The following is a 21,179-nucleotide window of genomic DNA, read 5'->3' on the forward strand; positions in this document are numbered from 1 at the left end:
TACTTCTCAAACTCTTGAAATATAGTCTTTTTTATTTCTGATTTTAAGAATTTAATTTTTTACTTTATTTTAATTTGTCTTTCTTTTAAAAATTGAATATATGACGTTCTAATATTCAAAAATTAAAATTTTAATCGATAACAAATATTCAAATTTAAGGTAAGTCAAATTAGCCATGCTATAATTTTTAATTTAATTTAATTTATGAAATTAAAAGTATTGAGATTAAAAATTAAAATTACAAAGAGTATAAGGACTGAGGGAAGAATTAGTCCTTAAATAAAAAGCATAAAACTTTGATCCCCATCCACTTCAAATATATTTCAAATGCTTTGTTTTGCAGTTAAGTCCTTCAACTTTCACTTATTCCCGTTTAGCAGTTTCCAATTTACGCTTTGCGCACGTTAAAGATCTCTCTAATTTCTCTGTTAATTTTTTTTTTGTGGTTTTGTTTCTTTGGTCATTTTTTGGTCTTTTGAAAGTCTCTTATTAACAGACAATCTCAATAAATTTACATTTTTCTTTACAATATAATCTCTAAATATTAGGCTCCTCCTTTCTCGAGATCGAACCCCATTTCAAGAATGCCGGTGAAATATTGAGGGAGGTTGGCTTCCACGTTTAAAAAAAAAAGGATCAAATTTTGGTTCCCACGCGTTGTTTAATTCCGACATTGCCTGATTTGGAGGAATAAGGTTTGATTTTTCTTTGCTTTCTTTGTTTGTAAAAAGATTAGGGTTTTATTGATCTGAGTTGGTAAATGTGTGGAATTTTCAAGGCTTGGGTGAATCTAGATTTTGCTATTTTTTTATGGGTTTTTTTGTCTGGTTAAGGAATTTAGTGGAATTTTTTTGAGTTTGATGAAGTTTATTTTGTGGGTTTGCTTGTTGGGTATTGTAAGATGAAGAGGGTAAAATGTGAAATCCCCACTGGGAGGAGATTCAAGTTGTCTCATTTCTTGTTGGGTTTAGGAGGATTATACTTAATCTTCATAGCTTTTAAGTTTCCATATTTTTTGGAGATAGCAGCAGTTTTGAGTGGAGAGGATAGCTATGATGGATGGAATGGGAAAGTGGTTGGGGATGTTAATGATGGAGATTTGAGTAAACCCTTGGTTAATTCTGTTTATAAAGATATGTTTCACCGGAAATTAGAGGATGAGCTAACCCAGGATGCACCTATGAGGCCTACTGAGGAACCTTTAGAGGAAGGGAGAGATGGAGTACAGCCTATTAAGCCACTTAAGCATCTATATGGTCGAATAACAGGTGAGGTTATGCGGCGAATGAATAAAACTAGTGAATTGTCAGTGCTCGAGAGAATGGCTGATGAGGCTTGGACTTTGGGATTAAAGGCATGGGAAGAAGTTGATGAGTTTGATGGAAAGGAGATTGGACAGAGTTCTTTGTTTGATGGGAAGCCCGAGTCATGTCCTTCATGGTTATCTGTCAATGGAGAAGATTTGGCAAGTGGGGACAGGCTAATGTTCCTTCCATGTGGTCTAAAAGCAGGTTCTTCAATTACAGTCGTTGGCACTCCTCGATATGCTCATCAGGAGTACGTACCCCAGCTTGCAAAAACGAGGGGTGGTAATGGCCTAGTGATGGTTTCACAGTTTATGGTTGAGTTGCAAGGATTGCAGTCTGTGGATGGGGAAGCTCCACCAAAGATTTTACATTTGAATCCTCGATTGAAAGGAGATTGGAGCCGCAAGCCAGTCATTGAGCATAACACATGCTATAGAATGCATTGGGGTACAGCTCAAAGATGTGATGGTTTGCCATCCAAGGACGATGAAGACATGCTCGGTAAAATTTTATCAAGCATCACCAGTTTTCAGTTTTTTGCTTCTTTTCTTATTTATTTTTCCTTTTAAATACTGAAATTAATCATGCGTTTATTTGGAGGGAATAAAAGGACTACGAAGTTATAACTGGTTGAACATAAGCCATCTTATGCCAATTTTATGTTTGATGAGAACTAAATTTGTGGTCAAGAAATAAGAACATTATTGAAATTTCTGAATCATGTTGCTTTACAGGATGCATTCAATTACCTTGATGTATCAATGACAATGGGATGGAATTATCTTGAAAAACTTCTTATTTTTTCTTAAATGCTTTCATGGTATTTCTATAGGAAGATTACTGCTTGCTGTGAGTATTAGAGGAAGGCTTTAAGCTGCTAAATTACACAGAAGTAGTTTCCAGTTGAAACAATTTGTTGTGCTTATGTTTGCATGTGATTAGACACTAAAATAATAGGAGGGAGGGACATGTTACGAGTGTGGTATTTTGCATGTGGATGAGAGAACTTTCAAGTAGTATTTTTGTGACTTCGTTCACTTTATGTCTTCTATTTTTGTTTGCGTTTTGGAAAATTCTAAGAACATTTATCAAGTACCTAATACCTATACTTTTGGCAGTTGATGGATATCGAAGATGTGAAAAATGGATCCGGAATGATGTTGTAGACTCGAAAGAGTCCAAGACAACTTCTTGGTTTGGACGGTTCATTGGAAGGGCACAGAAACCAGAAGTTACCTGGCCATTTCCTTTTGCAGAGGGCAGGCTTTTTATCCTGACTCTGCGTGCTGGTGTTGATGGATACCATATCATTGTTGGGGGTCGACATGTGACTTCATTTGCATATCGTACGGTATGCTTATCTTAAGTAAAAAACTGATGTTTGTGCTTTCCAACATCTCTATCAATGCATCTATATAGCCTTGGAAATCTCATACTATGATTGATCACATAAAAACTCTATTTTCAGGGTTTTTCACTTGAAGATGCAACAGGGCTGGCCATAAAAGGAGATGTGGACATTCATTCAGTTTATGCAACCTCTCTTCCCACCTCTCATCCAAGTTTTTCCCCCCAAAGAGTACTGGAAATGTCACCAAAATGGAAAGCTTCTCCCTTGCCTAAGAGATCTATTCGACTTTTTATTGGGATTCTCTCTGCTACTAATCACTTTGCAGAACGCATGGCAGTTAGACAAACTTGGATGCAATCTTCAGCCATCAAGTCTTTAGATGTAGTGGTCCGTTTCTTTGTTGCACTGGTAAGGTCATTAAACCTTTCTATAGATTTTAAGATCGTGTTAAGTACCTAATTGTTATGCATCCTAATATTTCAATTTGTTTCACAAATATCAACATGAGATTTTGGAAAAATAAGTGTTGGAATGTCTGTTGGCCAGTATGCCTTTTATCTATTCATACACTCTTTATGGCTCTTAAGTAGCTGTTCTTTCTGGACATTCTTCTCCACCTATCAATGTGTAAATTGTTTGTATCACTTATTCTTGTCTTTACTTATTTATGTAATAAATTGCAGAATCCTAGGAAGGAGGTGAATGCAGTGCTGAAGAAGGAGGCAGCTTATTTTGGTGATATTGTAATTTTGCCATTTATGGACCGCTATGAGCTTGTGGTTCTTAAAACTATTGCAATTTGTGAATTTGGGGTGAGTTCATGGTGTATCTTTCTTCTATTTCATTTCCAGAAAGGCTGTTCCTATTTTCTAACCCATGTTTCATTTCATTTTGTGGTGTTTCTCTGAGTTGAATTTCTTTTAAATGTGATTCTGAATCTCCAAATTTTGTCAATACAGGTGCAGAATGTGACTGCTGCTTACATCATGAAATGTGATGATGACACATTTGTTAGAGTTGACAGTGTCTTGAAACAAATTGATCGTATCTCTCCTAAAAGGTCACTTTATATGGGCAATCTCAACCTTCTGCACCGCCCTTTGAGAAATGGAAAGTGGGCCGTTACCTATGAGGTATGTCAGTATATATACATATATACGAGTTTTTCTACCTTTTATGATTTTCCATTCATTTGTCTTCTTCATTTTATAAGGTCGCATTTGCTTCATTTTATTTTAGATTTCTCAGTTACAAAACACAAAGTTGGTGTCTGAAATTGAAATTGTTTACTTTTGTTGTGTAATCATAAGAAGCTGCAAAACGATATTGCTTGCTGTGGTTTCTCATATTTAACATCTAAAATGTCTAAAATGTCTTTACTATTGACTTTGTTGTATTAGAAGCATTTTTGGTAGTTAAAAGCAAGTATGCTCATTGTCTCAGAATTCGGATATGTTGCTTCGATAGTTAAATTAGATACTGTGCATTCCTTAATGTATTATTGTCTGATATAACAGGAGTGGCCAGAAGAAGTTTATCCTCCCTATGCCAATGGACCTGGATACATTATTTCCAGTGATATTGCCAAGTTTATTGTCTCACAACATGCCGATCAAAAATTAAGGGTTAGTTTTAAAAATTCCTGTTTTTTTCCCATCTACTGCTTCAGTTTTATCAGCTCCATTATTTTATATATTGACAGCTTTTCAAGATGGAGGATGTGAGTATGGGAATGTGGGTCGAACAATTTAACCAGTCGACGACTGTCCAATACTCCCATAGTTGGAAGTTCTGTCAATACGGATGCATGGTAGACTATTATACTGCACATTACCAATCCCCTAGGCAGATGATTTGTCTTTGGGACAAACTTTCTAGAGGTCAGGCACGCTGTTGCAACTTCAGATGACAACCGTCAACTCCTGTCGTTTGTTAGAACGACTTTATGTACGTTACCTTCCTCCGCCCTGTATTTTCGCCACGTTCTACCCATTTTTGTGCGATCAAGTGAGCTCCAGAGGGTTTTAAGTGTTGAGTTACAACCTTCTGTTGCCAAGATACAGATTGTTCTGTGATAACATCCGACAAGTAGGTTCATTTAGCTTGAATTGTATACGCATTTATGATACTCAGGCTGTTGGAACACTTGGTACTAAACCCCCTTTGCCTTTCAAGTTCTTCTCTTGCTTTCATGTTTTGGTTTCTTTAACCTGTTTTCTGAATTGAATTTGCAATTCTTACCTTTATCATTAATTGTAAGGCTGATGGAAAAAAGGCGAATATTGCACATTATATTGCTCAAATTTTATATCAGTTATTTTTAACTATACTATGAATTCAAATCTCATTGTTAAACACATTAATGAATCTTGGATGAATATCAACAGAAAAGAAAAGAAGAAAAAAAAAACCCTCAAAATTTGTATCAGTCTCAAATCAACATTTGTATTTAAAATGGAGGCGGCTCTTGGCAGGATTCAATGCTAAGTGGGGAAGGAATGTGCTCAGCTTGTCTTCCTGGTTTAACCCATCTTCCGTATTGGTTCAGCACAAGGCCCTTGAATGGTCTTTCGTACCAACACTCCGGGATTTTTAATTCCGTTATCAGCATATTAGTTGACTTGTTCACCAAGGCAACGTCTCGTCTCGCGTTCCAACGGAACTTTGATGTCTTGCTAACATATCCATCTAACAAATGGAGGTATATCTCCAAGTTATGACACCCTGTATAATCAGGATCACGTCTTAAATAGGGGGAATGGAGCATGTTGAGCTTTAATTGTGTGCCCACGTGCCTGTAAATCCATTTCAATCTCCCGGTGATAGCAGTGAATTTGTTGAGAATGGTGTTGAGTATGAATCCTGGTAATTTTGGGACTATATCTTGCTTGACGACAATTCTTAGCGTCTTGACTCCTAGTTCATTGAGCTTTTCTTTGAAGTGTATGTTCCCAACTCTCGGTGCAGCGTAGGAGATGACGCTGATGAAGAGGTCAGGGAAGTAAGTTGCGGCGTCGTAGGCATTGAGGAGTGCCAAGGCACCCCCGAGACTATGGCCACAGAGCGTTAAGCTCACTTCCTCGCCTCTGTCTCGGAAAAACGTTATGAGCCTTCGGATTTCTTCCATGACTTGTTCGGATGCACTCAACTTGTTGTACCTAGTGAACTCACCTTTGGAGCAGTAGACGCCGAGGAATCCACTTTGGACCTTGATATTGGTCTTGCCAAGACATTGCAGGCTTGTTTTTAAGTCACTATACCACTCGGTTGGAGCCACCGTGCCCCGCCAAGCCACGAGGATATCTCGCCTCCCTATTCTCGTGGTTTCAGCATCACCACTAACCGCAACGTACCCCATCCAGTTCGAATCCTTGCTCCAAGTACAATGTGACCTCTCGAACCATTCGGGAACATCGACATGGGACATAGCATAAATGTACTTGGTAACCTTGTAACCATGTTTAGTAAGTCCTAGTTCTTCAAACAGTTTATTCGGGTTGTACCTACAGCTTCCACAAAACTCCGATAATGGATCGAAATCAAAAGCATCGTAAGTCGCCTCGACGAACTCTCCGTACTTGACAACCTCCCGTCTCAACCAAGGATGGAGTGGCTCAATAAGCCCCTCCCAGTTATGCAAACCGTGAAGCTCACGCCATCTCGTGGATATATTCTCGACAGGTGACTTAGTAGGCGTCATAGCATCCCCTCGGTCGACGAAATCAGCCGCTGTGTACGGCAACTGAATGAGCTTCTCCAACGGCATCGTGGGACGGATCGGCTTCTTCTTTTTCATCACGTGTTGGATCGGCCTAATGATGGCAAGATCATGGTGGTTGATTTTCAAGGTCGGGAGCTTGTTAAGATTGGAAGCAAGATGAACACGAAGACGGTTCCTCAGACCAGATTTCAAGGTCTTCTTCATACGCTGCCATGTAACGTTGAGCTTCAATCTCCACACCCTTTTAGTTCTTCTTGGCTTTTCTGGCTTCTGTTTAGCCATATTTCTCATTGGTGACAATTCCATTTTCTCCATAGAAAAAAAAAAAGAACAAGCTTCTAATATCTATATGTATGTATGTATGTATGAATTTATATATATATACAGTTTATATGCAGAAAACTGAACCTTCTGTTTCCTTTTTTTGGTGCAAATGCCATGGAAGGGTAGGGTTTATATACACAAAATCTGATATCAGAACAGCTATAGTTTTGTTCTAGGAAGTTTCTGAGTTTCATAGCTGCCTTACTGACAAGTCAATAAGGGACTGAATTAAACAAGTAGGAATTTATTACAAGCGTTAACGTGAAGATGGTTACGGGTTGTGAACCATTGGGGCTGCGTATTTGGATAAGAATATAATAGAGGTTTAATTTACTATTTGGTACCTGACTTTAATGTTTAATTTGGAATTTGAGGTTTTTTATCCAATTTAAGTACTTGATTTTAGTTTCAATTTTCAATTCGATACTTAGGTTTTTTTCTTATCCCATTCAAACGATTGATAGATCCCGTCTTTTTTAAATTGAATCAATTTAAAAAATATATCATGATATGCATATCTAAGGAATAGTTACTCCAAAATCAAAGCGAATTCTTCCTAGATACATTTATTCAATTTTGGTCCTAATCTATGGATTGTGCTAAAGGTTCAAGATTCATTGGATTAAAAATTTTGGTAAATCAATTTCGAAATGCCTTTCTACTTTTTTTTCTAGAATGCCCAATATTTGTTTTACGACCTAAATTGTCAAATATTCATTGGGATAATGAGTACCAAATTGAATACTTAAATTAAATTCAAGTACCAAATAATATATTAAGTCATAAAAAGCTGAAGTGACCAGTAATGGCAGTTAAAGTAACCTTAGTTAAGAAAAATCCTGCATTGGGATGGGGTTGGTTGGGATTTGGTGAGTCAAATTAATGCTAAAAAAAGAAGGGGTCAGGCCAAGCTAACCTCCATGCACCTAAGATCTTTCTTTGGTCAATTTTAAGAAAAAAGAAAACATGTGAGGCGTCCGTTTGCAAGTTGGCCATATTTCAAGACGATATATTCTGCCTATTAATAATATTATACGATTTTCAAAGTAGAGTATGTAATGTTTTAAATTAAGTACAATTATTACGAGAGATAATATATATAAAAGAATTTGTGAAATGGACTGCAACACTTAAAACCAAATACATATTCCTTTTTATAAAAGAGACCAAGAGCTACATTTTGTGAATTATATATTTATAAATTATCTATATATTAATAATTAACTTTATATTAAACTTTTGATGAATTTTAATATTTATATCATAATCAATATACTTTTACGTATCATGTATTATTTAATTGTATAAGTTGGGTCGAGTCCATGCAAAATAAAAATAATTAAAAATGTATATCATTGGCGAAAGAATGAAGATCGTGGTTGGACGTTAGGCTACTCACTAGACTCGGAGGGTCTAATTTTGGTTAAGCTTAAGATGGGTTTTCTTTAGTTTTGGTCGATCCGCTTGGTTTGAAATATAATATAATAAATAATTTTATTTAAATTTAATTATTTTTATTCAAATGAAATCCTCCCAAGGGAATTGAGTTACTGAGTCCGCATCCTGCTGCTCTGACTTGTGCAAAGTAACATCATACCCCCCTACCTATGTCCGGATATTGCTATACGACATCTATTATAATTACACCATGGTTGCATGTAATTGGAAATAAACAATATCATGGGGTATGGTATCATTTAAGAGAATGATGCTGGACACAGCTCGCAAACTCTTTAATTTGAACACATTCAATGGTTCGTAATGTGGTTGAGAAGACATTTAGTTTCTAAAAAATATTTCTCATATTAATAACATCACATTAGTATAACATAAGAAATAAAGTGGATTGTACCAGCATGTTGTATATTTTTATAACTTCAATCATAGGTGAGCTTGATATAATCCATATACTTCGAAGAGTATATAGAAGAAAAAGATCCTAATTATCTTAATGATGTAAATTCAAATTAAGATGATAATGAGCTCGGTCAAGGACCGATAGATGATGATAAGAAACATATGTTAAATATTAAATATGAAATTACCTAACAAATATGCATTAGAGCAATTAGATAAAGTTGCATATGATGTTTATTTTTCTTGTTATTTTTATTAATAATCGTATTATCATATACTTTTTAGACTAATTTGATTTTAATTTTTGTTACTTGTTTAGAAATTATTTTTATTATACTAATAAATTTTATAGTAATTAATATTTTTAAAAAAATATGAATTATGTAGCTATATAATTACAATTTGTACTACCAAATATAACATAGGGAATTACGATGTAATTACACATTGTCAACCAAACTTGTTTAAGAAATTACAAAAGAGTGTAATTACTACCCAAATAATTACACTTTTCAAGCAAACCTTAATAAATTTTAAAAGTAATAATTTTCGATAAAAAATTAAAGTTATTAATTAATTAAATTATGATGTGTTTCTATTATACTTCGAGTAGCAAACCTTGTGGACTTTATAATGTATCCATAAAGAAACTTGTCATGTGTCTCTCAATGGAACCCAAAGTTAATCCACGAAATCCAAAGCTAGTTTGCAAACCTCAACTAAGACATCTCCACTAAAACTAGGTGAAAACTATAAGGAGAGCTAACTGCCATGCAAACAGCTCACGCACGTTCATGTATTCACTCCTTTTTCCACAAAGAATCTCTTTCTCAACTTCCACCCAACCTTCCTCCGTGTAACCACCGTCCTCCTCCCTTGTTGACCTTACTGCTTAACAATTTCTATATAATTCATCGGCACGATTTCTAACTTATATTTCGTCACTACCTCACTGTCCTCACTCAATTTCATTATTTGAATAGAGACAATTTAAATAATAAAAAAAAAAAAAAAGAGAGCCTAATATAACTATATATTATAAAATTGATGCATGGGACATACCTTTGAAACGTGATTGGTTAAAATAATAAAAATTGAGAATATTAAAGTAACATCACGCGTTGAATGTCAAACTTCTACCTCAACATTTGCTCTTTCTATGTTCTTTCTCCTACCTTATTTTTATTAATAAATTTCATCTTTATTTTATAAAATTAAAAATATTAATATTTTATTTCAAATTAATTTTTATAAAATAATTCAAAAATTCGATAATGATAATTAATATTCAACAAATTAATAAAAATCAATCCTTTAGGTTCATAAACTAGATTTTCAATTTTCGTATAGTAAAATGGAATGATGCAATTTTATAATTATATTTAATTTCCATTATATCGGATATAAATATTTAAATTAAAAAAGAAATTCTCCCATTATCCAATGAAAGAAAGTTGACGTGTAAGTAACATGTTTTTGAACAAGTTAACGTGTAGAAAGACTAAAGGAAGATGTCAAGTTGTGATCAAAACAGATGGCCTCAAATGTACGGTCACCCTTTAGCTTGTCAGTTCACGTGTGAAAAGTTCAATAACTTTATAATATTTTTCCATAGTCAATACCAAACACATAACGAGTTTTCAAAACCTCTGCCTTTTCTATATGTAGGCTGCTGTTAATCAGTTGATATTGCACTTTGCACACCAAGCATCCAACGGCGACTTCTAGGCTTACTGTTCCATCAATAATGGCCCTTTCAACAATGATCCATACCCATCTCCCACAGGCCCTCAGCGGTGGTGGGATGAATCGGATTTCTGCTGTTTATGTTCATCAAGGAGTTGCTTCCGATACCAAACTCAATAGGGGTGCTCGACGTTTAGCTGAATCGTTGACTACCCTTCTTAATCTCAATATCGAACCTCTTTGTTCGAGGAAAAATCTTCAATATTCCAATTGGGATTCGTTTGATGATGAGAAACATAACACCCCAACGACGTCTCCCAAGGAGATGATTGCCGATAAGTGGCGTGAACTTCATGGTTCTTCGGATTGGGAGAAGCTTTTAGACCCGCTTCATCCATGGCTACGGCGAGAAATCGTTAAGTACGGCGAGTTTGCTCAAGCGACTTACGATGCTTTCGACTTTGATTCTTTCTCGGAGTATTGTGGGAGTTGCAGGTATAATCGTAACAAGTTGTTTGAGAAACTGGGGCTGAGTAAAAATGGTTACAAGGTGACTAAGTACATCTACGCTATGTCCGCCATTGAAATGCCACAGTGGTTGGAAACGTCACGGTTGATGGACACATGGAGCAAAGATTCCAACTGGATGGGTTACGTGGCCGTTAGCGACGACGAGGAGACACGTAGGATCGGACGGAGGGATATCGTGGTGGCGTGGCGAGGGACGGTGGCGCCGTCTGAATGGTACGAGGATTTTCAAAGGAACTTGGAACCGATAGGGATCGGAGATGCTAAGGTTGAGCATGGATTCCTAAGCATTTACACTTCCAAGAATGAATTCACAAGGTACAATAAGTCAAGTGCTTCAGAGCAAGTTATGAAAGAAGTGACCAAGTTGGTGCAATTCTATCAAGGACAAGGAGAAGAAGTGAGTTTAACGATAACCGGGCACAGCTTAGGCGGTGCATTGGCACTGCTCAATGCCTATGAAGCCGCCGTGAATTTCCCGGGCCTTGCGGTTAGTGTGGTTTCCTTCGGTGCACCTAGAGTCGGCAACAGCGCCTTTCGAGCCGAGCTCGATGATTTAGGAGTTAAAACTTTGAGAGTGGTAGTTAAGCAAGATTTAGTCCCTAGAATGCCAGGGATTGTTTTCAATGAGAGTTTACAGAGGTTTGATGATATAACAGGAACATTAGAATGGGTTTATACACATGTAGGAGCTGAATTGAAGCTTGATGTTAGTTCATCATCTTACCTTAAACGTGGATTCAATCCGTTGGGATTTCATAGCCTCGAGACGTACCTTCATCTTGTCGATGGGTACCTTAGTGCCGAGTCTGCATTTCGGTCCAGTGCTCGTAGGGATGTTACCTTGGTGAACAAGGCATGTGATATGTTGGTGGATGAACTAAGGATCCCTCAATGCTGGTACCAATTGGCTAACAAAGGGTTGGTACGTAATGAACATGGCAGATGGGTTAAACCAAGAAGAGAACCTGAAGACATTCCTTCACCAACCGGAGAACAAGCACATGACCTTAGTCTCAGAATTGAGATGCAAGAAAGTTATACATGTTGTATGCAAGCTAAAAACTTAGCTATATGTTGATCAAGAAATGAAAAGCATTTTTTGAAAAATTCGCTCTTGAACTCTATGCCATCTTACTAAAAACTTGGCTATATGTTAGCTATATGCAGGCAATGTATATCTGCTACTTACACATTGCATGAGAATCTAATTTCAGTTTGTTACACATATATACAACAATTTACTCCACAGTCAAACACATATATGGGTGTGATCTACTTACAAGGAAGTATCTGGTCAAATCGGCAAGACGGTCTTCATGTCCTTATGCATTGTTCTAATCACGGTCGTGACCTGCTCGATTTGATCTTCACTAGAACATGCAGAGAGAAGTACCTTGGCAGTTCCTCCATCAGGGTAACAGCCAGCGTCGATCATTTCCTCAAAAATTTCTAAGCATCTTTGATATAGTTTCTTCCTAGAGTAGGCTCCGAGCCGTGAAGTCCAGGTTACCACATCAGGTGTCAAATTCTTGGCAGGAAGTGACTGGAACAACTCTTCCATTCTGTTGAAATATCCTGCCCGGCCGTAAACATTGATCAAAATGTTGTATGTACTAATGTCAGCTTCATAAGGTCCTTTTTCCATTGCAACCAAAACTTTCTCCATGTTTTCGAATTGACCTAACTTGCCATACAGATTTAACATACTGTTTAGGACAAAGGTGTCCGGTTGAAGTCCAGATTCCTGTATTTGGTTCACAATATTCTCGCACTTAGCTATATTCCCGACTCTAGAGTAGGCAGAGAGAAGTAGCATGTGAGATTTCATCGTCGGCTTTATTCCTAGCTTCTTCATCTCTTCAAATACCGATTCAGCATCTGAAATATATATATGGTGAGATATTTACAGTCAAGCTGCATTGAGGTGATATTATGTTGGACAAGAGAAATATCATATGCTAACTAATATGACTCCAATAGTATCTTGAAAAGCATGCAAGTGATGATGATATATGTTTTCTTGGGAAAAAAACTTCCCCAGTTTGGTCCGATAACACTAATAACAATAGTTATGTCTGCATATCGGAATGCAAGGTAACTCCTTAGAAATATTTACCCTCGTAAAGGCCAGCTCTACCATAGGCATCAACCATGATATTAAATGAAGCTCTGTCTGGTTCACATCCCATGTGTTGCATGAGTGAAAATACTTCTGCCGCACCATAAGGATAACCTGCACGACTGTTAGGGACAAGAGAGTCAACAAAGCTCTGCATGGACCTGGAACAGAAGCACTATAAAATTATTGATAGGGAAGTATAAAATGATAAGGGATTTGAACCTGTAAGCTTCCATGAGCGCATTGTAAGCATACACGTCAGGCTCATGACCGGCTTCTTGAAGCTGCTCAAAAATCTCTTCAGCCTTTTCGCAGAGTCCCTCCCTAGCAAAAGCATTCACCAGAGCAGTGTATGTGCATATATTTGGTTTACACTTTTGACTTCTCATTTCATCAAATAATTTCAAGGCCATATAGGATTTACTTGCCTGCACAGCAAATTAGCATGTATGAACCTTCAAATTAAGTTTCAGCAACAAATCATCCAAGTGAGGGCAATGATTATCAAAGAACCCCAACAGTTTGGGATCGGGATAAATTTAATTCACCTTCCCATATAAGTTGATCATCAGTGTGTAAGTTTCGGTATTCAGTTGGCATCCGTCTCTCTTCATCCTCTGAAAAACTTCTATAGCCTTTTGGGAGTTTCCTCCCTTCATCAACCCGTCAATATAAGCATTGTAAACAGTTGCACCTGAACAGAAAATCTTTTATGTAACACTACTCAACATCAAAGATTACACTTTGATAAGACTATAAGAGAGGCAGACATACTTGGGGAGAGACCATGCTTTCTCATCTCGGCAAACACAGCCTCAGCTTTCTGTTTTAGCCCGGCCGTACAGTAGGCCTTGACAAGAAGGGCATAAGTATCTTCAGTTGGTACGCATCGAGCTTCGAGAAGTTCCAAGTACTTAGATTCCACCTTCTTGTATAAAGATTTCTGTCCATAAGCATCTATGAGCAAATTGAAGCACATAACATCCAGCTGAAAGGAACTCCTCTGCAATATCCACTCACAAAGCTGTAGAAACAATAGCAAATCAGCAAATAAATGGCGTACAAGTTGAATTATCATACATTCATCGATAAGGCTAATGGTAATTGTTTCTAACCAGCACAATAGGATCCCATTTTTTGTTTAACCGAAGTTGAACAGCTACATTGATAAGATCATCCCAAGTAGAATGAGAGGGAGAAAGATTATCAAGTGAACCCCAAACTCTATCAGCATCAACCTCCTGTTGAAGAAAATCCAGAATCTGTTGAGCAATGGGGCTCAAAACAGGGAAAACTCCATCCACAAAACCAGAACCATACTTCCATCCTTGTCCTCTTAAAGAACCACCTATAAACGAACAAGATTGAAGCCATAAAAGCTATTCAAAAACTGACAGATTCTACTACTAAAAAGCACATATAAAATATGAGTATTTACATCGTTTCCTGGACAGTTTTTTGTGATGAAAGGTCCTCAATTTTCCACGTTTGTCGATATAAACACTATCACGTTTCCACTTCTCAATAGCTACATCACTTGAAGAAGAATTCTTTGCCATCCATTTGAAACTCGGCTTATAGCTTCTTGGTTGAATGTAAACATGGTTGAGCGTGTTTCCAACAACAAACCTAAAAAAGGGTATTGTTCCTTACTTACGTTAGTGTAATATAATGGTAATTGAAAGTTGAAAACCCCAGTTTGGAAAAGAAAACAAAGGCCTCACAAACCAGTAACTTTTAGAGATAATTCGAAAAGAGTAATATGAAAAACTGCCACCAGAAAGTCAGAAATTGATATAAAAATGGAAATGCCAGTTATATGGTAAAGCTAAGAATTGAACTTAACATGAATTCGACGAGGAGGAGCTTGCAGTTTGAAAGATTGAGAGTTGAGAATTTCCTTCAAGAAGATAACGTGGCAGAGAGACTGACAAATAATAATACAGACAAAGATATTAAAAATATCTTGCAATAAGGCACTGAATGACTGCTAAAGGTGGTCCAGGAACACCACCAAACTGTAAAGACCGGCATCAATAGAAGAGTTTTAAACTCTATTAACGGTAAATTAAATAATTTTATTCCTTTCAGTAATTTCTGACATTGTTCCATGTTCTTAGGGTGCCTTCCTTTTGATACAACTCTAAAGAAATTAATGATAATCATTTGTGTAAAAAAAATTTAATTCAGCGACAGACAGGATGAAAATTCTTTTTTCTCATTGGATATCATTTTTTCTCTTTTATCGTACAGGCTAAAAACCTAAAAATAAAGAGAAAAAAGGTTCGCATAAATTCAAAGTTAAATTATCTCGAAAGTGATTGTATAGACCAATTGAAGTAAACCCAAATTTTATAACTCATTCGATTACAGTTCTAGCATCATGCAGACATTGGTGAAGTTTTGTGTTCAATTCCAGTGATGAACTAACAACATTTGACCGAATTGGAAAGTCTCAAAACAAATGTTACATAAAAATAAACACTTGTAGATAAGTCTGGAATAAGAAGACAAGTTACTCCACTTCAGCCAAATAATCATCAATTTCAGCTGGGGTAAGCACCCTGCAAGACAACATGCACAACAAGAGTCATTCAGCCGCCAGAAAACCAACAATTTCATGATTAAAAAAAGAAGCAGAAACAATCATTTTTTAAAATCAGAAATAAAACTGAATGGACAAAAACTGTAATTGCAACATGCAAGATATTGGTGCTGATTGCAAGTAAAACAGCGCCGCTTTCAGAATTGCATTTCACACGGAACACTTTTGGCACTTCCTAAAGCCAAAAGGTCATTTTTCGCATCAGCATAACGCCACCATAAAGTTTAAGTGAGAAGGGTGAAAGGGTTAAAGCAGGAGCTTGCCTGAATTTTCTGTCAGTTCCAATAATCCCAATTTCAATGTTTTTCCCTGAGATTTGTCCTTCAAATCTGCAAAATTGAGAAACGGTTTGTAAGATTAGTATAGATGCACCACACAATAGACTACCTTAGACCAACATTTTCTTCCAAGGTTCTAAACATACAGATTATAGATCTTCCTGAACTGATAAGCAGGTGGAAGAAATTTAAAAATTGACTTACCCCTCTTTGAGAGTCAAAATAGCAGTATGCACAGCATCATCAAGTTCCATATCATCAGTGTATCTACAAAAAAGGACAATAATCGATTGCATTTGCAGTGTTTCAACGGCAATGAAATGTAAAGTAAAAGAAAGTCCAACTCAATTCTCGAAATGATGCATAGCTATAGTACAGTCCTTTGCTGAATAAAATGTCGTGCTAGCTATACCATTCCCTAATCATGCAATGATTGCCTGTCATCTAGAAGGAAGACTCCCATTATAAACTCATTGAGCATCAGTGACAAAATTGAATGCCGTAACCATCTATATGAAGGTTACAAGAAAAGTTAAGACTGCTACTGATGGTTATACCACCATCAGTTCCATCACTGGTAGAATATAACATATGGGAGGACACTTCAGTTGATTTAGTTCTGAATACTATAAACACTAGAATCAATGGCAGGTACCTCTTTTCAAGAAATGTTTTTGCATTGGAGACATTCTTCCCCATTGCTGAGGCTTTCCATGAGAAATACGAGCCAGATGGATCCACCTAGCAAAAAGTTACAGATTCATACCAATGAAAGCACATAAAACATTCTATGCAATGCCTCAAAGAATCCAATATTAGCTATGAGCAATACCTGATACAATTGTGGACCATTGTCGTCATATCCAGCAACTAGTAGAGATACACCAAAAGGCCTTACACCACTACAAAGAAAATGATGCGTCAAAGTTAACTATTAACTCCAAAGGATTGCAAGAGTTTTAGTTTCAGTTTTTTATCTAATTCAAATCAACCCAAAATTTAGCACCAAGGTATGCAAAAAAGGTAATGAACTATAACGTGCTATTTTCTCAAAAAAAAGTTCATTCAAATCTTTCACTTCCAGCCCATACATGAGGCAGAATCATAAGGCCAAAATTAAATTTGAAGGAAACTTGATCTCAAAGGGCAACAGTTTTAAGGAGAAGAAATTATATTAGACTCGGGCTACTTTCTTCTTGGCCAAATAAAACTATTTTTCCCCCTAACCACGCTAACATGAAGAAAAACACAGCCTGAATTTGACCGAAAAGAGACTACCAAACAACTCAAGCTCTTTGATATAATTCCGAAAGGAGAAGCAAAAAGGTATGGATAATAGTTTTTATATTTATGTTTATTTTATTATTACTTCTTTTTTCTTTTTTTTTTTTTGTGCATGTGTGGAAGGACATATTTCTTACCCAGACTGAGTGAACTCCTGCATAACAGCTGCAGTTTCCCTTACAAGTTGTGTTACTGGAATTGGTTCCTGCAAACAAAATTGGCACATATTAGAAAACCAGGCAAGGTAGAAGAACACATAAATTTTTATGTTGAAACTAGGAAGTAAAGTTACTGAATAAAATTTATAAAGACTAATGTGACCAACAGATCATGATTGCAAGTTTACAACCATAATGTGATTTGATATTAATTTTTCCTAGATGCAAGGTGAAGTAGTACAATAAGTAAATTAATTATCATTAAGAGCCAAACATACCTTATACAACCTATGGTATTGTTCTGCTTGCTTCCTACTTTTCCGAACCAAAACTCGAAAATCAGGACCCATGCCACTGAAGAACAGTAACACAATATAAGGATGAAAAAGATGTAAGTGTCAAAAAATAGACAAGTTGCATCAGCAGAAACTAACAAGATTAAAAGTTTAAAACACATAAGTTATATCAGCAATCTGTGAATCAGATTCTATATAACCCATACCAAAAGAACTAATGAAATTAGCTTTCAATATGATTGAAGACATGAAAAGCAAACCTGTAAACAACTCCAATATTTGGAGTCAGACACTGTATTTTCTGAACCTGAAATCAAACAGCAAACAACCACATTTCGCATTGATTAATAACCGTTCATCAGCTTGGAAGCAGAACTACAAAAATGGTTGAGGCAATATAGATGTCGGTCATTTTCTTTTGGTATGACCAAGGTATCATTCTTGTCTGTTTTACAGTCCATGAAGACTAGTACTTTTGAGATTCATGATTGCTCCTCCCAACAACAATTTTATCTCCAGGGTTTGAACTTGAGTTCTCTCCCTAGAGTGCAATATGCCTTACTATTACACCCACGCACCCAACTCTTGGCGGTAGTTGTCAGTCATTTTCATTCTTCAATTAACATGCAAAGTTACTCTCTCATATTTTCTAAAAGGTAATAGATTAAAACAGCAAAAATGAAGTTGTCTAAAAATCCAAAAGTAAAGAAAAAAATACAGATGGAAAGGCCAAGTATATTGTAAGAAACAAACTACTCACAGAGGTTTCATCAACCAAGATTGAAGGCAACTTCTTCTCGGTAGCAATTACAACCCCATTAGCAGCTGTAATTTAAAACCCATCGTCAAATTAAGCCCAATGTATTAATTTACAAGCATAAATATTTAACCAGTTAGCCACTATTTCACTAGTTGTAAAACCCTAAACCGATCACTTAAAAAACAAAAAATAAATAAATTTGAAAAAAAAAAAAACCTTTGATTCCAAGAGATGTTTGACCCGAACCGACAGCCGTCAAGGCGTGCTCGATCTGAACTAGCTTTCCCGAAGGACTGTTCGAAAGCACAAAAGAGAAAAAAAATTGTTAATTCAAAAATTAGTTCTAAATTCAATTCATTAATGAAGTTAGTAAGATAAGGAAGGGATTATTACCTGAAAGTTGTGAGAGAAAATGAATACTGACTGTCACCCATGGTATGAGAACTTCAAAAATCTGAACAAATGAAGATTGTAAAGAAAGAAAAGTGATTTACTTTGGGGGTGTTTGTAAATGGAACGAAACAAAGGACAGCTTCTTGTGTATTTGTTTGAAGATGGTATATAGATCGAAAAAGGTTTCTTGTTGGGGAAGAAGGTTAGGCTTTAGAGAGATGGGTTGGGCTTAGCTAACAAAAATAAAGATTTGAGCCATGGAAGTAGGGGGGTTTATTCGGTTAACTGACCGGTTAACCGACCCGAAATTACTATAACCGAATTAACCGACCTTCCAAAAATTTTAACCGTTAACCGAACCGATTTTTTTAAAAAAAAATTAACCGAACCGAAATTTTTTCGGTTAATAAGGTCGGTTAACCGAATTAACCGAAATTTATGTATTTTTTATTTTTGGTTAAAAATTACCCGAATTACCAAATTACCGAATTAACCGAATTAACGAATTACGAAAAATACCGAATTACCGAATTTTTTAATTTTTTATTTTTAAAATTTAAAAAAATTATAAATTATTAATGTAAATTGGGTTTTAGACTTTAGTAAATTGGGTTGGTAAATTGGGTAGTCTTTTAGTTTTAGTTTTATTGGATTGGGTAATTGGGTAAACTTTAGTTTTAGTTTTATCGGGTTGGATAATTGGGTTTGGGTTGGGTTGGATAATTTTATTTACTAATTTTTTCGGTTAACCGACCGGTTTCGAACCGAATTAACCGTTAACCGAAAAATCATAAAAAAATTAACCGACCTCCGACCGAAAAATTTCGGTTAACCGACCGATTAACCGAATTCGGTCGGTTAACCGAATTTTTTCGGTTTTACCCGAATTATGCACACCCCTACATGGAAGGCCGTTGGATCAACCCATTGCCTTATTAAAACAGAACTAAAAAGAAAAGAGTAAACTACTTAGTTGCCCACTTCACTTTTAGAGTGCTTTCAATTTGGTCACTCAAAATGAAATCCTTACAATTTTGACATCCAAATTTTAAGATACTTTCATTTTAGTCACTCGAGGATTAAATCTATAATGTCAGCTAACTATATATGCCACATCATGTTTACACTTTCATTTTGATCACCCAACTTCTACGTCGTTTTTATTTTGGTCACATAAAATATATTTTTAAGTATTGATATGGGGTAAAAAATCAAGGACTAAAGTGAAAAATAATAGAAACTAAAATAATATACAAAAATTTTCAAATTGTACCTATTTATCCCATTACCAAAAATCTATTTTTTATATTAAAATTTTAAATTTCAAAACATTAAAATAAATTAAATAGATTTTTGAAAAAATTATCCCTTTATAATACCAACTGATTTGTTATTATAAATTTGAAATTAGTTAATTTAATCTTCTCCTAAATTTTAAATTTTAAATTTATGTTTCTAAATTATCTTTAATGAAATTAACTCAAATAATTCATATTTAATGTTTCAAAATGAAAACTCTAAAATTAAGTACTAACTAAATAATTTACTCAAAAAAACCTACATGCTATTTTTTTTACACGTAGGGTGTTGAGTAAATCGATGAAATATGCTGAATTCTTTTAGTATTTAAGTAAATATATTTTTTTGTATATATTTACCAGTATATGTTGTTTTTTAAGAGAGAAATAAAAACACGCCATATAATTTTCAAGACAACTGTAATTTTCCCCCACCGATCATAATTTCAATGGCTACACTCCAACAACCATATTTTTTTCACTATATAAACCCCTCCAAACTTCATTCTTTTCAATTCAAACTTATTTCTATTATCTCAATTCTCAATTCTCTCTATAATTTCGTTTTAAATCTTTCTCTGAATCATATTCTCTTTGATTTTATTTTATTCCTTATCATTTGTAAAATGGTAAATCAGTTTATTTATTTGGATGACAAGCACATCTCCGGCGTTCAATTACAAATAATAAGAAAATATTATTTAATTATTTAATTTTAATTAGTTAATTATTATGTTGTTAACATTATTAATTTTTTATATTTATATACTCAGGTCGAATATCAAATTTTGGAGATATGCATACACAGTTTAAGTGTGAGTGCATCGGCTGTCATTCATGGACACTTGCGAGATGCGATATTCTTATATGTGGCTCGCATGCTCAGGGGGACTAAATTGGATCCTTTACTTATTAGTGTTTTGGTGGAATGATGGAGACTAAAGACACACACATTTCATCTTCCCCCACTTATCGGTTATTTGTTGACAACCTCTGCCGGCCAATTCGCGTTTCATCTTTTCTACACAGCACAACAACTCCTCCCCGCTGGAAATCTTGTTGCTCCCAACTCTGCCACAGGTTATAGTAACGAGCTCATCATCTTTGGTGGAGACAAATAAAACGAATTACTTGATTATACTGGAATGCTCTTGTGTTTTTTGCTATGACTATTACCTTAAACTTCTATATGAGTTTTATAAAGCATCAGA

At 35.5% G+C, this 21,179-nt stretch overlaps 5 protein-coding genes across 7 annotated transcripts; 2 read left to right on the top strand and 3 right to left on the bottom strand.

Annotated features, from left to right (window-relative positions):
• The first annotated feature begins 458 nt into the window (after nt 1-458).
• On the top strand, nt 459-4,985 carry LOC105776282 (hydroxyproline O-galactosyltransferase GALT2). Its single transcript, XM_012598851.2, has 7 exons — nt 459-1,808; nt 2,426-2,658; nt 2,776-3,066; nt 3,342-3,470; nt 3,618-3,791; nt 4,176-4,283; nt 4,361-4,985. Exons 1-7 carry the CDS (start codon nt 902-904, stop codon nt 4,565-4,567), a joined length of 2,049 nt encoding a protein of 682 aa, XP_012454305.1. The 5' UTR covers nt 459-901; the 3' UTR covers nt 4,568-4,985.
• On the bottom strand, nt 4,926-6,811 carry LOC105776284 (phospholipase A1-Igamma1, chloroplastic). Its single transcript, XM_012598854.2, has one exon. The coding sequence runs from the start codon at nt 6,692-6,694 to the stop codon at nt 5,108-5,110; it is 1,587 nt and encodes a 528-aa protein (XP_012454308.1). The 5' UTR covers nt 6,695-6,811; the 3' UTR covers nt 4,926-5,107.
• Nucleotides 6,812-10,189: 3,378 nt separating this feature from the next.
• Nucleotides 10,190-11,884, top strand: LOC105776285 (phospholipase A1-Igamma1, chloroplastic). Its single transcript, XM_012598855.2, has one exon. The coding sequence runs from the start codon at nt 10,308-10,310 to the stop codon at nt 11,853-11,855; it is 1,548 nt and encodes a 515-aa protein (XP_012454309.1). The 5' UTR covers nt 10,190-10,307; the 3' UTR covers nt 11,856-11,884.
• LOC105776283 (pentatricopeptide repeat-containing protein At2g35130) lies at nt 11,359-14,909 on the bottom strand. 3 transcript variants are annotated; one of them, XM_012598853.2, is made up of 9 exons: nt 14,743-14,909; nt 14,335-14,525; nt 14,012-14,244; nt 13,671-13,920; nt 13,445-13,590; nt 13,119-13,324; nt 12,894-13,018; nt 12,058-12,655; nt 11,359-11,754 (listed from the first exon to the last, which is right to left on the bottom strand). In XM_012598853.2, coding segments are annotated over exons 1-8 (1,737 nt in total). In that variant the 5' UTR covers nt 14,745-14,909; the 3' UTR covers nt 11,359-11,754; nt 12,058-12,071. The 3 variants fall into 3 exon arrangements, with proteins under 3 accessions (XP_012454307.1, XP_012454306.1, XP_052477533.1); XM_012598852.2 differs by lacking the exon at nt 11,359-11,754 and having other exon boundaries at nt 11,909-12,655; XM_052621573.1 differs by lacking the exons at nt 11,359-11,754; nt 14,743-14,909 and having other exon boundaries at nt 11,909-12,655; nt 14,335-14,710.
• A 321-nt stretch (nt 14,910-15,230) lies between these two features.
• LOC105776286 (proteasome subunit alpha type-2-A) lies at nt 15,231-18,876 on the bottom strand. Its single transcript, XM_012598856.2, has 11 exons — nt 18,671-18,876; nt 18,494-18,570; nt 18,278-18,342; nt 17,778-17,824; nt 17,500-17,575; nt 17,201-17,268; nt 16,612-16,681; nt 16,435-16,520; nt 15,984-16,046; nt 15,765-15,830; nt 15,231-15,460 (listed from the first exon to the last, which is right to left on the bottom strand). Exons 1-11 carry the CDS (start codon nt 18,709-18,711, stop codon nt 15,412-15,414), a joined length of 708 nt encoding a protein of 235 aa, XP_012454310.1. The 5' UTR covers nt 18,712-18,876; the 3' UTR covers nt 15,231-15,411.
• Nucleotides 18,877-21,179: the final 2,303 nt, after the last annotated feature.

Source organism: Gossypium raimondii, chromosome 10 (genome assembly GCF_025698545.1).
Source record: "Gossypium raimondii isolate GPD5lz chromosome 10, ASM2569854v1, whole genome shotgun sequence".
Lineage (NCBI taxonomy): Eukaryota > Viridiplantae > Streptophyta > Magnoliopsida > Malvales > Malvaceae > Gossypium > Gossypium raimondii.